At 66.1% G+C, this 12,987-nt stretch overlaps 2 protein-coding genes across 2 annotated transcripts; both read right to left on the reverse strand.

Annotated features, from left to right (window-relative positions):
* Window positions 1-167: 167 nt before the first annotated feature.
* On the reverse strand, window positions 168-569 carry NHLRC4 (NHL repeat containing 4). The gene has a single exon (XM_027118374.1). The coding sequence runs from the start codon at window positions 537-539 to the stop codon at window positions 168-170; it is 372 nt and encodes a 123-aa protein (XP_026974175.1). The 5' UTR covers window positions 540-569.
* A 2,754-nt stretch (window positions 570-3,323) lies between these two features.
* PRR35 (proline rich 35) lies at window positions 3,324-5,305 on the reverse strand. Its single transcript, XM_027118317.1, is given in 3 exon segments — window positions 3,324-3,945; window positions 4,211-4,323; window positions 4,325-5,305. Coding segments are annotated over 3 exon segments (1,716 nt in total).
* Between the last annotated feature and the right edge of the window lie 7,682 nt (window positions 5,306-12,987).

Consider the following 12,987-nt stretch of genomic DNA (forward strand, 5'->3'; position numbering starts at 1 on the left):
GCCCGACAGCAGTGCTCAGGAGTGTCAGCAAATGTACAAGGTCAGGAAGGCATGGCCAGCAGCCCTGGAGGACCCTGCAAACCCTGAACATTCCTCCTGTCATGGTCCAAACTCCGGGGGCTGGACCCATGCACAGTGAGGGGCTGCTCCCGTTCAAGCCCACCGGATCAGGCGAATTCCAAGTAGGACTGGTACACTTTGATGTAGCCGTCCTCTGCATCCGCCACCATGAGCTGGCCCTGGGGCACACAGGCCACACCCAGGGGCCACCTCAGCCCCTCGGACACCAGGCAGATGGGCGCCCTGGCCCAGGGGAACAGGGTCACCTGGTGCCGCTGCTCGTCCGCCACAATGACACTGCCCGCTACGTCGGTGCACACGCCTGCTGGGCTGCCAAAGTGGTACCCAGTCAGGTCCCCCAGGGAGCACAGGGGCTGGCGGGCACTGCCAAACAGCCACACGTCCCCAAACTCCTTGCTCACAGCCAGGCCCCCATCGGGCCCCAGACCCACCCAGCAGGGGCCCTCCAGGCCCAGCATGGAGGCGGGGGCCAGTGGCTCCAAGGCAGGGCCCAGTGTGAAGCTGTGCACAGCCCCGGGCACGTAGTCTGTCACCAAGAGGTGGTCAAGGGTGTCCACAGCTAGCCCCCTGGGGGCCAAGAACGTGCCCACTGTCACCCAGCGGCCTTGAGGGGCTCGGACGGTGTGCTGCAGCACACGGACCGCCCTGTGGACCAGGTCACTGATCACCACGAGCCCAGCAGCTGTCACAGCCACGTCCTCCGTCACGAAGGCCCTGGCCCCTGGCACAAGGCAGGGCAGGTGGCAGATGGAGCGTCCCTAGAGGTCCAGCACGTGGATGCAGGGTGCAGTCCCAGCCGTCAGGAAGAGCAGGCCATCTGGGGAGCAGTGCAGGCCCCAGCCCCTGCGGGCACTGGGATCCACCCAAGCAGCCGGGGCCACCAGGAGTGAGTGGGGTCTCCAGGCAGGTCCAGTGTGAGGCGTGGTCCCTGGGACGTGGCTGACCTGCTGGTGGGGGAGGCCCAGGAGGTCAGGGTAGGAGGCCAGAGAGCTGGCCGGTAGGCGGACATCACAGCCTCAGCCTCTCTGAGCCAGTCCTCCAACTGGGCCAAGTTTGGGGCTGCAAAAGAAACGACACCCCACCATGTGCCAAGCAGTGTGACAGCGGACCCCCTGCACACTTCCCGGCGGTGCTGGTTCCTCCTGTTTTACAAATTTGACTCTGTTCCACCAGGTCCCGACTTCCAGCCGTGCTTCTGGGCCCTATTTTCCCAGATGCGGTCCCTGAACACAATTCTGGGAGACACATGACCCAGGAGGGCTGCTGTGGGTTTTGTTCTGAGGCCGGAATGAGCTCAGGGGCATCTAGGTGTCCGAGGTGGGGGGAGGGGTGACAGATGAGCAGTGTTTCTCAAACGCCTCCGCCCATGGAACCTTTTCTCCAGACAGGGAAAGTGGCCCTTGTTGGGGGCAGCCCAAGCCCCTGCCCATTGCCCCACACAGCCCTTGGAGACTTCCAACTCCTGAGGGGTGAAGCAGGAGTCCTTTCCTAGGCCTCTCTGGCTGTGGGGAGGGGTCTCCTACCTGGGGGGGCTCGTGCTCTGTTGTTGGAAACCAGAGCCTGAGGGGGTGGGAGGAGCCACCTGGCAGAGGAGGGGGGGAAGGGGGGAAGGGGGGCAGGGAGGCAGAGCTCTGGCTGGGCCACCTTTGAGCAGCACCCAAGGAAGCTCTAAGGAGTCCAATCACTCAGCTGCTGACCCCACCACGTACCTTCCAGTGCTGCCACATTCCTGCCTCGGGGCCTTTACTCTGGCCTCTGGGACATTCTTCACGCTGCCCCTGCACAGCTGGTTGCACTCACGGTCCTCTCAGCCCACCCTCCCCAGGGGGCCCAGGGCCTCCACCACCTGCTGTCTCAGGAGACAGCACCGCCTCCGTCCTCCAGCAGGACTGAAATCTCAGGACCTGGGGGAAGGGGCTGTGCCCCCAACCTGCTGGCTGGGTCACTCACCAGAGTCCAGGGCGGGGGCCTCCAGGGGCTGCATCTTGCACCCCCACAGACTAGACAGGTTGGGTCCTGTCTCTCTGATCCTGTTCCTGCACCAGCCTGCCAGCAGGGTCAGGCTTATGTCTGTCCATTGGGTGATAAGAAGTCGGGGTGCAGTAGCCAGGTAGGGGTGCTAACGGGAGGTCAAGGTGGGGTGGGTCTCCCTCAGACTCAGGACCTGGGGATTCTCCAGACACCGCCTGACTCAGCCCACAGCCCCTCCAGGAAGCCCCTGGAAGGTGGGGGTCAGCCGTGTCTGTGACCCACAGCACTCCCTACCTGACCGCCTGCACCCCAGCTCTGGACACTGCGGAGGGGCGGGCGGCGATGCTATCTGCTACCGGTGCGGTTAATGGGGCGGCCGCAGGTCCTGATCCGACTGGCCCCAACCCGGCTGGCCCAGCGTGGGGAGCCAGGCACAGGCAGGAACTGCCCTCCCTGGGGCCATTGCTGGGTGGGCGTGGAGGTGCGGCCAGCTCCCAGGAACAGAAGTGATTCGCTGGGGCTGAGGGTCCCCCGGGCACCCCTCCCCGCCTGCCCCCCACCCCCCACCCCCGCCTGTGGGAAAAGCCAAGTCTGGTCGCGCTGGGAGGGAGGCAGCGAGCTGTGAAGGCCACCGATGCCTATCGTGGCTGCAGGGGCTGGCAGGGGCCCAGCGGAGGCCACGCTGGGCGAACAGCCCTGGGCCACAGAATGTGGGGGCACCGTTGAACCACAGAGGGAGCGGCCTCCTGCATGAATCTGACATTAGGCCTGTCCTGCCAGATGGGGGCTGAAGCATGTCCAGGGGTCCCTGCCCACAGCCCATGTGCAGAAACACAGGCCTGACCAGGGCTGAGACCGTGCACACCTACCTGCCTCCCCCCGCCCCACTCTGCCCCCCCCATAGAAAGCTCCCCACTCTCTCCCCAGACTCCGGCCCCCCAGGGAGGGCCCAGTCCACAAGAGGAGGTCTGGACACTGCCCCCCTGACGCTCAGTCTGGGGACATCTCTGCAGAAGGTGACGCTAGACCAGCGAGGGATGAAGGAGGCCCAGACGGGGTGTGAAGGTGGTTTCCATTTTAATGTTCACAACTGTGATCACTAAAGAGCCATGACCCTCTGCTGTACTTGTGTGGCCCCAGAGACGGGTATGGCCATGGCGGGTGGGGTCTGTCCACGGGCATGCTGGGGCAGGTGTGGGGCCAGGCAGCAGGCATGGGGTTGGAGAAGGGCCCCTGTCTGTTAAGGACAGAGATGGCAGCAGGGGCTGTGGTCAGACCTCGGCACCCGTGGGGTTCTGCAGGCCAGGGACAGACTCAGGGGGCCAGGAGCCCCCAGGCCCACCACGGGTGCCCCAGCTGCCAGGAAGGACAGGGTCCTCTGGGGCCTGGAGGGGAAGACCCGGTGGAGGGACACTGGAGTCAGCCTCACACTTGGTGGTGTGGCTGGACAGAGGCTGGGCTGCCAGCATGCCGGGTGGCTTGGGGGTCCCCCGGACCAGCATGGGGCCCAGCTCCGGCTGCCCCCAGAGCCCTGGGGGCACCTCATGCCCCTTGGTGGGTGCCCGTTTCACAGAGAGGTCGAGGGGAGTGTCAGGTGGCCGCACGGCCCGCTCCAGCGCCTGGTGGATGGTGAGCAGCTCCCGGCGGATCTTCCCCAGCTGCTCCCGCAGAGGCCGCGGGGCCAGGCCCCCAGCAGGCGCCAACTGGCCCAGGCGCTGTTCCACCCTGGCACAGTCACCAAGGGCCCGAGTCAGGTCCTCGCCCATGTGCCCAGGGCCCCCCAGCAACAGGCCCAGCGGTTGCTGGGGCAGGGGGGCCGCAGGACCCGGGCTCTCAAGGTCACTTAGCTCCTTGTCCTCAGGCCACAGCATCACGGAGGAGCCGGTCCTCAGGCTGGGGGGCAGAAGCCAGTCAGGAGGCTGTGCTGCGCACACAGTGCCCCACCCCCTTCACGCCCCTGTCCAGCCTGGCACCCTGGCCTAGGGCCTCGGAACCCCAGAAGGAAGGACAGTTTGGCTCTCTGGTCTCAGTCTCCCCTCTGCGGCCTGAAGCCCCTATTCCTGGTGACTGAGCTCCAGCTGGGGGCCCAGCCACCCTCCCCCCCAGCCCTCTTCCCACCTCTCCTAACACCCCCACGACTGGGGCCCCTGACACCCACCTGCTCTGGGAACTGAATTTCATCCTGCTGCAGGGGTCCTGTGGGGCTTCTGGCCTGCCTCCCAGGGCCAGCTTCCTCTTGGGGTCGCTCTGGGCAGCCCGCTCCAGCCCCCCCCTCCTTCCCCGGGTCCCTGAGAGCACCACGGGGCCAGGGCCCACCCAGCCCAGGCACTGGCAACTTCAGCAGCCCAGGGACCAGAGTCTCGGGGGGCCCTTTGGGGGGGGCGGAGGGCTTGGCAAGGGCAGTCTTGCCTGCCGGTAGCCCCAGGCTGTGCTCCAGGAGCAGGGGGTAGTACAGGCGAGGGACCAGGGCCGGGCGCTCTGGGGGCTGTGGGGCAGGGAAGGCAGTGGCCGGGGGCAGTAGGGGGCTGGCTGAGGCCAGGAAGGGCACGTGGGCGGCAGCGGCCAGGGAGGGCCCCAGGTAGGAAAAGAGGCCCGGGCCGAGAGGGTAGTTGACGCCCAGCAGGGACAGGTGGAGGCTCTGGGCCTCAGGGAACTCCCCGGGGGTGGGCGGGGGGTAGCAGGGGACACTGCTCTCAGGGCCCGTGGCAGGCACGTCCACCCCGGACGTGCTCCTCGGGCCCCCACCCCTCCCCGGCTTCCACGACTCGGCCAGGAGGCCACCGAGGCTCGCACCCTTCTGGGACTCCCTGGCCTCAGGGAGCAGTGTCTCTGGGGACCCCTCGGCCCCTGGCCTGGGGCCCCCAACCCAGCGGCGCAGGGAGAGGACATCGGTGACCATGTGGTCGGGCGTGGCGGGAGCGTCCAGCGCTCCTTGGGGCCGGCCGCTGGGGTCCATGGGGTCCGAGGAATCCGCGGGGTGGCCTGGGGTGGGTGCACGTGGCCGGGACGCGGCCGATGCCCGGCGGCAGGCCCAGTCGGGGGAGTCCAGCAGGAGGGAGAGGGAGTCCTTACAGAGGCTGTACTTCATGTGGTTGTAGAGGTGGGACTTCTCCAGGCAGGTGAAAGGGCACTGGAAGCACTTGTAGTTGTAGGGTTTGCCCCAGGGCCGTGGGATATAGTGTGGCTTCTTAGGCTTCCTCGCCCGGGCCCGTGCCCCGGGGCCCAGGCGGCATGAGCCTGCCTCTCCGGACATGGCAGCTGCTAACGGGCAAGCCCCGGCCCCATGGCCACCTGCGGACAGGGCCTCGGTCATTGCCAGCCGCCCCGGCCGATGCCCCCTCCCCTCCGTCACAGCTCAAGGCTAAGCATCCAGGCACCGGCACCCGCCCCCTCCCCCTCCCTGGCCTCTGCCAGCAGAAGTGGCCTCCCTGCCTCACTCTCTGTAGGGTCAGCAGACACACGGCAGAAAAAATGCAGGATGCCCAGGTAAATGGGACTCGGGTAAACGGGAAATACTTTTTTAGTATAAGTATGACCTAGCCAATATTTGGAATGTGCACTAAAAAAATTATTTGTTGTTCATCCGAAATTAAAGCTTAAGTCCTGTACTTTATTGGTTGACCCTACACGCATCTCTCCCCTCAGGCCTGGCCAGTCCCCAGCAGGCCCATTTCTGGTGTGATTCCATCCACGCCCATCTCCCCCACACCAGCAGAGCCCGGGTCTCCGTCTACCCCACGGGCACTGGGTGAGTGACTGGAGGAAGCCAAGTATGACCAGACTCACTCCTGGGGACACGGCCCTTCCTTGTCTTAACCCCTCCAGAGACTTTCCTGCCCGCGGGAAAGCCAGGATAAGAGCCGTGAGATGAGAAACCAGCAGAGGTTCTGAGCGCCTGTTTACACAGTGTCCCTGCTCTGCAGGGCGTCGGGTGGGCACTGTGGTCTCTGAAGGGGCCAGCCTTGCATAGGCCAGGCTGGGGGGCGTGGATGTCCAGCATGGCCTCACGGCACAGCCACCTGCTCAGCCTGGCTCCATCTGGGTGGCTGCCGGCAGGTCGGCAGCCGAGCCTGCAGCGGCCGAGCTTGGCCAAGACCCTCCTCTCCCCATGCCCCCGCACGCTTGCTCAGAAGCCGCTCTGCACTCCATCTGGGCTGCCACCTGGGCTGTCCACCGCCCCAGTGTGCGCCTCAGCCGGGTGCTCAGCGAGTGTGTGCACACAAGCGTACAGCTCCCGCTGAGCCCTCCTCACTCAGCGCCTGGAGGGACCACCTCTGCACGGCTGGGCTGACTCGGAACAGAGAGCAGGGCGGCCACCAAAATGCAAGGGGCCCAGGCACACGAGGCTCACACTCCACTCAGAGTGGACGGGGTCACTGTACACATGAATGCACTCGGCACGGCCGGGGTGTGAACAGGCACAGGGCGCATGCACACACACACACGCACACCCGAGGACACACAGGGTCACAGTCACTCACGGATGTAGACACATGTACACTTGCCCTGCTCCCGGGGTTCAGGGACGGCCAGGGCACTGAGCAGGGCAGGGCTGGGGTAGCTGGGCAGCCTTTGGGAGCAGGCCGTCCTCCCCACTGGCCTTCGGGCTCTGTACATGGCAGGCAGTCATGTCTGCTGCCCCCAAACACTGGATGGGCACCCCCATTATGGAAACAGCCACAGGGGTGGAGAGGGCTGCCTGTCCAGATGGGCCCTGTGGAGGTGGGGTTGGCATGGCCATGGCTAGAGTGTGGAGGGCAGGGTGAGCAGAGGCTAAGTGACTAGCTTGTGCAGGGATGTCCACATCGGGGAGGGGACAGGGCTCCAAGAGGAGTGCATGGTTGGGAGGAGGCGGCTGTGCCCAGGAGAGGAACTGGGGCTCCCTTAGGGGCTGCAGACACTCCCTGGACTTGGTGGTGGGTGCAGAGGCAGGCCCCATCCCTGCCCCCCACCCCCCCCAAGATACAGATGACAAATGGGTGTGTGTGCTCTGGAGATGGAGGCGGCTGTGCTGGGGCCATCGATCACCCAGCCCTGGGAGCCACACAGCTGTGCTGCCTCGTGCCACCACCCACCCCACTTACCAGCCAGACCCCTGAACTGGGGGGGCTCCTCCTAGGCCTCTGGACTAAGGGGGCGAGGGGCCCCTCCTGTGCTCCCGCTTCAGATCAGTCACCTGGCTTGGGGTGGGGGGGGCTTGGTTGGGAGCCATCTCAGCACCTGCTGACCCCACAGGGGCCCAGAGAACACCTGGCACCTGCCCAGCGTGCTTGTGCACAAGCAGAAGACACCCCCAGACAGCAGCACACACCCCCAAAGGCACATTCATTCGCACATGTGTCCCAACCCGTGACTGGGTGCGTGTGCCCAGGGCGGCCTGCACCCGCAGTGTGCCTGCGCATACACCTGGTCCCACTAACCTTTCCCTGTCTGGGGCAGAACTGGTGGCAGGCCAGGCGCAGGAGGCCTCACCCCAGGGTGGGAGAGGGGGCACCCAGTGCTTGGAGCCACCACCAGCCACCAGGGGATTGATTATAGCTCACCCATCCCGGCTGGCGCCCTTGGGACTTGGGAGCACCCCACAGGGCGTGGTGCAGAGGAGGTGACCAGGCTCCTCCTCGGCTGAAGTCGAGACCCCAACTCCCTCCCCCCTTCCCTCCACAGCCGAGCCCGGAGGGCGCCCTCCTACAAGGATGGGGCTGCTGCGCCCTGATGGTCCCGGTGCGCCGAGCCTGGACGCCGCTAAGTGGGGGACGTGGGGACTGGGGTTGCCCCGCCCGCGCCCCGACAAGCTTGGCGTCCCGCCACCCCGGCGCCCCTCACGCCCTGCCGGGCCCCGCGCAGCCCCCAAACTTCCGACCCGCCGCCGCCCCGTGCCCGCCGTACCTGCGCCCCGGACGGAGCAGAACCTGCGGCGCCCCGATAAGTCAGCGCGTGGCCCCGGGACCCCGCGGGAACTTCCCGCCCCGCCCGGCGCCCCTCCCCGCCCGGCGCCTGCCGCGACCCCGCACCCCGCGGGACCCGCACAAGCTCTCGGGGCGCAACTCGGACTCCGGCCTGGGAAACTGAGGAGCGGCCCCCACGCGGTCTGCGGTCACTCACTAGGCAGCGAGTCCCCGAAGCCTCCGCCACGGACCGCGTCCCCCCGACGCCGACTCGCACCTACAGAAGTTGGCGGCGGGAGCGGCCGCGCGTGCGCCACGGCGCCGGGCTCCGGGGGGCGCAGCGACCTCCGACCCGGGCTCGCGGTGGGGGTGGGGGCGCGAGCGCCGTAAGCGGTCTCCCACCGGCCACCTCAGGTGCACCCCCCCGTCTCTCCCACTTCCCTGCCCACAGTCGCCCCCTCCGCGCACTCACCGGCCTCGCGCGCCCGGGACCCGCTCAGCAGTCGCCGCCGCGCCGACAACTCCTGGATGGAGCCGTGGCCGGTGACACCAGTGGCGCCACCAGAGCAGGGCAGGGACGGGTAGCGTCGCGGCGGAGCCGAGAGTGGAGACGCAGGTGTGTTGCCGAATGAGGGGCTCCTGGCACCGTCCCCGCCCCCGTCGCCTGCAGGCTGCCGCGGGGGTGCGCAGAGGCAGCCAGGTCTCCCGGGGTCCCCGCAGCAGTGTGATGGGGTGTCAGCGGCCGAGGACGCAGGGAGTGGGGCCGTCAGCACTCATCCGTCAGGGCAGGGCTCTGGCCCCTGACAGCCCCTCCGCCTGAGCCAGGGCCTCTGGGCTGAGCCCCGGGACAGGGGGACCTTGGAGAACAGAGCCAGCCTGGGGAGGGCTGCAGCCCAGCCCGAGAGGGGACAGAACTTAGCTCGGGGAGGGCTGCAGCAGAGAGCCGGCAGCAGAGCCCAGCACACACGGCGGAGCAAGCCTCCTTTTCTGGCCAAGACTTGCCTGCAGTACCCTTCCCTCTTCTCCAAACAGGATGCTGAATGGGTCTGCACCCCCAAACCTCTGTCCTGCCCACTGACGGCCACCGGCTCAGAAAGAGGGTCACATGCACTCACTCCCCCTTTCTAGAAGCATCACCCCCCAGCCCCTACTCCTCACTCCCCTGGCAGGTACCCAAGGAGGGCTGCATCTGCCTGCTGTTGGCAGGACTCCTCTCCACTGGCTGTCCCTCCTGGGAGGACCCGGGTGAATGAGGCGGGGCCTGGGAAAGGGCCCACCAGAAAACTCCCGCCCCTAATGTCCTCATGGCCAGAGCTGCTCCCAGTCCCACCTCCCAGGGTACTAGACTCCATGTTGATCCCCAAACTGTCCAGACTTAACAGGGAGCCCACTTCTCAGCTGGGTCCTAGCGGAAGTTCATCTGATCAGCCAGGACCATTCCAGAAGTGGACACAGATACTCAAGACAGGCCAGTCACGTTTCTCAAGAAATTTTTGCCTTTGTTCAGGGGAAGGTGACTTAACCCAGAGATGAGCGGTGTGCCATCTCAGGCACGGGGTGGGGTCTGCCGTCGGAGGGGTGTGTGCTGCCCCAGGCCCACTCTGTGGAGGCACAGAGGTCCCCGTGTCTACTTGGCCTTCCCTGTAGGCTCAGCTACAGGCTCCTGGGGTATCTCAAGCTCAGCTTGGGGGGCTGGGGTGCTTTGGAGAAAAAAGGAGTATCCAGTAGGGGTCTGTGGGATGGAGAACACTAGGTCCAGAGTCTAGTGCCTCCTGGGCCCTGTGAACCTGGCCTCAGTTTCCCCAGCTGTGCAGGAGGGTGAGAGGCTATGGCCCAGTTGTTGGGGCTCTGGTCAGCCACGACAGACATCTGTAAGGAGCAGGGTGCCATGTCCTGGGGGTGCCCAGTGCAAGGACACTGATGTGAGGGTGACTGCTTAGTGCCACCTTCTCTGACACAACCTGGGGGACCCCATTTCTCCCCATAAAGTCCACAGGGCAGAGCGGGGGCCTGGAGGACTGCTGTGGGTGGCAGAGCCCACCAGCCTTTTCCTTTCTGCCCGCCTGGCCTGGCCCAGCTGACCAGCTGACCGTGCAGGCAGCCCCAGGCCGGGAGACAGCTTGAGCGGTCGTCACGCCAGCAGCCCTGTGGAGAGTGGGGGCCGGGAGACCTGCTCCTTCTGCACACAGACCCCACTCCGGACATACTCAGCCGGGCCCAGGCCCCTATCTTGGGCACTGCCCAGAGAGGGCAGGGGGCACAGGTCACCCTGAGCCAGTGGGGGTGGGGGTCTCAGGGACGGCTCTGTGCTTCCTGGCCCTGCACTGCTGACTCCTCTGAGGGTCTGGGGAAGCCATGCTGCCAGCACAGGGGGCGGGCAGGTTGGAGGGTGTTACCGTCCTCCAAGGGAAGGGAGGGGCCTCTCAGGGTACGGAGGGGACAGCCCAGTGAAGCCAGGTGACCAAGGAGCACCGGAGAGGGGGGAGAAGGCCAGGCCTCACAGCATGTTGGGAAAAGCAGGAGTCCAGGGAGGGCAGCTCAGAAGAAGCCGTGGAGGCCGCTTCTGTGGATGGGCCTTTCCAGAAGTCTGGGTGGGAGGAGAGGTGTCGGCATCTCCAAGGGGCTCAGCACCTGAGAGGCACGACTGGGCTTCCAGGAGGGGTCTTGCCAGGGGTGCAGGTGGGCCCTGAACTTGCCCCAGGGGTCCCGAGAGCTTGGCCATGGCTGCAGCCTAATGGCCTGTACACGGGGGTGCGAGTCAGGTCAGCCCATCAGGTGCACTGACTGCCGGTCTGCAGCCAGGCGAGGCCGGACAGCAGTGCCAGCCCCTGTGCCCCTGTGCTGTCTGCCTGAGGCACTCCCAGGCACATCTGCTCCCTCACAGCTGGCACAGTGTGCCTGGGGCCTGTCCCACTTTCCACCAAGGAGTGGGGCGTGGTGGTAGGTCATGACCCACCCACTGGACCCCACCCTGCAACATGTTGGGGAAAGCTTGGGCGCAGGGAGGTGGCCCCTGCTCCCTGAGGCAGTGTCAGGGATCCCCGAGCTTTGGGGCTTGGTCCCCCATGTGACCTGAGCCCTGAAACCCCTGCCCAGGCTCCTTGGCATCAGTCCCCTTGTCTGCAGATTGGATGGTGGAAGACCTGGTCTCTGGGTGCTTCTGGCACCAGTGGGGTCCTAGGGAGCAGTCTTCTCTCCTCAGCTTGTCCTGGTGCAGGGTGGGGTGGGGACATGCAGCCCCTCTCTCTGCCCCCAGCCAGAGGCATTGTGGCCATTAACATCCTCTGCCTGCTTGCCCAAGGCCGCCCGCCTGTCACCTCCATTAATGCTGGTACTTGTGCGCCAGGGGCACGTGGGCTGGACAGACAGTGGGTCCAGGGAAGGCAGGGGGACGGCGGTGCAGTGCCCAGGGCAGGTCTGTCTCCTCCCCTCAGTGTCCACACACGGCCTCACCAGGACAGCTGTCGGGGCTGGGCCAGCCTCTGCTTGCCCCGTGGGTAGAGGGACGGTGGTAGAGCCTCTAGGCAGGGTTTGGGAGCCCCTGGGAGGGGTCAGTGCCATGCAGGATGATGGCCACGGCTCATGTTCACCCTCTCGCTGATGAGCTCTGGGACACATGGCAGCCCCCAGAGTGTCTGAGGGCCCCTCCACAGGCCAGTGTGAGTTGTCCTTGGCACTTCCTTCTCCTTGCCCATCTGAGGTGGCCTCAGGGACCCACGGCTTGGTCCAAAGGGGCAGGGTTGGGACTTCCCTGGTGGTCCAGTGGTTAAGACTCTGAGCTCCCCACGCAGGGGGGCCCTGGTCAGGGAACTAGATCCTGCATGCTACAACTAAGACCCAGTGCAGCCATATAAACAATTTTTAAAAACCCAAAAAACCCACAGAGGGGCAGGGTCACACCTGAGGGCCCTGGGTGCCAGTCTGAGTCCAGTGAATCTGAGAGCACTGGGGAGCCACAGCAGGTTCACAGCAGGTCTGTGAGGGAGCAGCAGAGCCAGAGAGATGGTGCTGGGTGACTGACTGTGTGGAGAGGGCTGCAAGCAGGTTTGGGGAACTCCACTATAAACCTCTGAGGGGTGGGCAGTGTGGCCCATGGCGGGCACATGCAGGGCCCAGATATTCTCCAAGGAGTGTATGAGGGTGCTGCCCAAGCTGGTCCAGGGATGTGGGGTGGAGCGGGCCCCCCTGAGGGAAAGGGCATTGGCTGGGAGGCTCGGGGCACCGGGGACCCCAGGAGGCCTCTGGTCCCAAACCTGCTCACTGCACCCCTCCCCCAATTAGCTCCCTCCTCTGGAAGTCACCCCGGCCAGCGCTCCCTGCATGCTTGATTAGCCGGCCACCCTGGGGTGAGGTGGGGTGGGGTGGGATCTGATCCTCCATCTGCCTCAGGCCCTGGGATGGAGAGGCTCCTGGACGCTCTCTGGAGGCACCAAGAGAGGCTGCAGCGGGAGTGAGCTCTCCGCTATGAGAGGCATGCCAGCTGGGGCAGGGGCCTTTCCAATCACTGAGGGAGCAGCCTGGCCAGGCGAGTGGGAGGAATGGCTCAGGCCGCGGAGCCCCAACCTAGAGCCCCCACCCAGCTTCCGAGCTGCCCTGGCAGAGCAGCGCCCGGGGCCGGCAGCAACCATATGTTGGAAGAGGAGCTGCGCAAGTCCCTCCGCGGCCCCCGGGGCCCAGCCTTCCTGGGCCTGTCACAGGCGATTTTCCCTGCCTGAGTGGCAGGCCGGCCAGCGGGCGGGGTGGGCGGGGGCTGCAGAGCCTGTGCGTACTCTGGGTCTGTCCCCCACGGTTCTTGACACTGACCCTGCCAGTCGGGGCAGACGCAGGTGCCGGGCCTGGAGTGGGAGACCCCGACATCCCGCCAGACACCCGCCCCTTGCGGTCACCCCTGTCCAGGTCAAGGTCGGGGGCCCAGAGAGGAGCCCGGGAGAGGAGGTGGTCAGCGGGACCAGACCTGCTGCTCCGTCGTGGGTGGGCGCCCAGGGCAGGCGGGAGAGTCAGCCCAGCGCCCAGAGCCGTGCGGAGGAGGCGGGAGGCCGCGGCTAATTTG

This window comes from Aethalodelphis obliquidens, unplaced genomic scaffold (assembly GCF_003676395.1).
Source record: "Aethalodelphis obliquidens isolate GAN/ISIS:26980383/991018 unplaced genomic scaffold, ASM367639v1 scaffold18, whole genome shotgun sequence".
Lineage (NCBI taxonomy): Eukaryota > Metazoa > Chordata > Mammalia > Artiodactyla > Delphinidae > Aethalodelphis > Aethalodelphis obliquidens.